At 37.1% G+C, this 2,811-nt stretch overlaps 1 protein-coding gene across 1 annotated transcript; it reads right to left on the bottom strand.

The window, feature by feature from the left end:
* Window positions 1-1,163: 1,163 nt before the first annotated feature.
* On the bottom strand, window positions 1,164-2,611 carry LOC124915713 (E3 ubiquitin-protein ligase PUB23-like). Its single transcript, XM_047456478.1, has one exon. It carries the CDS (start codon window positions 2,556-2,558, stop codon window positions 1,341-1,343), a length of 1,218 nt encoding a protein of 405 aa, XP_047312434.1. The 5' UTR covers window positions 2,559-2,611; the 3' UTR covers window positions 1,164-1,340.
* Between the last annotated feature and the right edge of the window lie 200 nt (window positions 2,612-2,811).

The following is a 2,811-nucleotide window of genomic DNA, read 5'->3' as shown; positions in this document are numbered from 1 at the left end:
CAATAAGTCCGCAATAGCATTAATGAAGAACTCAATGGTTCATGAATGCAACAAACACATCGACACTCGGTTCCACTTCATTCGTGAATGCGTCAAGAACCGACAGATTAATGTAGAGTTCGTAAGCACTAGAGAGCAGCGTGTCGACATTCTCACTAAGGCATTAACAAGAGTCAAATTTGCAGAGATGTGAGAGCTACTTGTCGTGAAGAATCTCGAACCAAATCAAACTTACGGGGGAGATTGTGAGTTTAAGTATTGATTGTTAGAAAGTTGAAAGTTGTAGGCCTTTATTGTCTTTTATACAATTATGGCTTATTTAATTATTAATGGGTTTGGCACGTATGTATAAGGAATTTAGAGTTTTAAGCTAATTATTCCTTTATAAGGGTTGTTTATAAAGGTTAATAATACAACACTTAAGATTCTCAAAACTTTTTCTTTTTTAGTAAATATTTATTTTCCAGAGTTTCATATCTTCATAATTGTTTTTAGAAGATCCAATAGTCAAAGCCAACAAGAATAATTAGATTTGCCGCTAGCCATTGTACATTTGTAATACAACTCATTATAATAAATAATTAAGGACTATTTATGATCTATGTTTATATAGATTTTTAGACAAATATTTCAGCTATATTATTATTTAAAAAATCAAACAAATATATAATACTGAAGTTTGAGATATATGGCTTATGACTCATCTTTCATTGGGCCATTTTTTACTTTTATATTCATAAAATGAAATCTGATATGTCGGGCTTGGATTCGGGTCATTTTTTACAAATTGATCCCTATCATGTATGATCTCTACATTACTATACATTAAACATAACTTGAACAAGTAATCTGTTGCGTATGTAACTCTATTATGTCGAGATTGAAAGTGACAAAAAAATTTAGTGCAACTCCTAGAAAATTACTTATTCGAATTTTATTAAGATAGTTTAAGTGTCAAGATTTGTATTTAAAGAATTTTATATTTTAAAAACAACTCATTCAAACTAATTGAACCATATCCTGTATTATCTCTTCAATGCTTCCAACAATCATTTAAGATTCTTAACATACAAGAATCAACCCCTCCAATTCCAACTTTAAAACTCAAACATAACCTTAAATTAAAAGCGAAATAATTTAGGAAAGAAACACTATATATTTGCAATATTGAAAATCTTTGTATGAATTAATTGCTTCAATCCAACAATTAATTAACCAAATTATAATTATCTATACAATTATGGATCTCTAACAAAGAATTGATCTAGCTAGCTACTTATAATATGTATGCACATAAAAGAATGAATTTGTATAATGGAGAAGAAGAAGAATTGACATAATTAAGGATAGGAAGAGAGTAGAGCCATGGGAATGCAATGGGCACTCTTCCAAGTCCTTGCATGCATCTTCAAAATCTCTCTAACTCTCTCCTTGATCTTAGTCCCCATCTCCACTTGTAGCACCACACAAAGCTTACTCACCACTCCCACCTCTAACATCTCCTTCAAAGCAACCGCATTCCCCGAATGTTTCGCTATCGAATGCAAAACCCTAATTGCTCTCTCGCTAGCCACCTTCGATACCCTCATTATCTTCTTCGAAACTATGGCCAGCCCAGCCCCATGGCTCAACACCTCGGCCCGCCCTTCTGCGCATTGGCAGAGATGGTCTAGAACAGTCAGTGCCATTTCGCATACCCTCTTTTCCGACGACTCAACTAACATGTCGATCATCACCTGGACTGCTCCCGCCTCTACTGCCTTCACCCGGTTCCGACCAATCGAGGTCACATTTATTAACACGTGAAGCCCTGCCCGGGTGGCTTTAGGGGTAATCTGATCTTTTACTAATTGAACTATTTCCGTGAAGAATCTAGGGTTTAACGACCCGATGATCATGTCTGTAGGGTCAGTTACTTCGGTGATGGATTTTAGTATCATGACCGCGTAGGCTCGTGAGTCGTAGCTTCCGAGTTTCATTGCGCAAGTTAACGCATTTAGGAAACCGTTAATCTTGAATAGGGATTTTAAACTTGTATCGGATAGATTGAGAGAGTGTAGAGTACTGAGTGCCTCGTTGGTGGCATCGGCAGACTCGGTGATCAAAGAAGCGGCGAAGAGAGCTCCTCCTGCGGCCTCGATGCATCTTTTGTTTGCGTGGCTGACAACAGCGATTGACTTTAATTTAGTGAGGCAGTTGATTTTGGCTTGAGTAGTGGATTTGGAATGATCATTTATAAGCTTGGTGATTTGGGATTTGGTTACCGCGGGCTTGGGTGTGGGGAAGCGTTCGATGCCGTTGGAAGCGTTGATGGCGCACCATGATTGGATTAGACGGCGGAGGGTGTGGTTTGGAGTGATTAGGTCATGGACTGATTCTGCCGGGAGAGGCTGTTTGGTTACCGGACAAAATTGGTTGTTGTTGGAGAAAACCCATTTCTCAATGTTTTCACGGTCGTAGGTTATGCCGGTGGGGACTATGACTGGATCTTTCATCATTTGAAGAGAGATAGGGCAGATGAAGTAGTGTGGGATCTCAATTTCCTCCGTGTTTGACATTCTTGAATCGGTCAGACAATATTGAATTAATATTTGAACTTGGTTTTGATGAAGAAGGGAATCGTAAAGGATGATGATGAATGAAAGGAGTTGGAATGGATTGTATTTATACTCAGGGATGAGAGAGAGAGAGTCAAAGTTACATTAAAAACACGGAAATTATAGATATATGTACACTGTGTGTAATATTTTTATTTTTTAATAACAAAAAAACATTTATGAGATAGTAAAGACTGTAGAGTATTGATGTTTG

Source organism: Impatiens glandulifera, chromosome 9 (assembly GCF_907164915.1).
Source record: "Impatiens glandulifera chromosome 9, dImpGla2.1, whole genome shotgun sequence".
NCBI classification, from domain to species: domain Eukaryota; kingdom Viridiplantae; phylum Streptophyta; class Magnoliopsida; order Ericales; family Balsaminaceae; genus Impatiens; species Impatiens glandulifera.
This window is presented reverse-complemented; position numbering and strand designations above follow the sequence as displayed.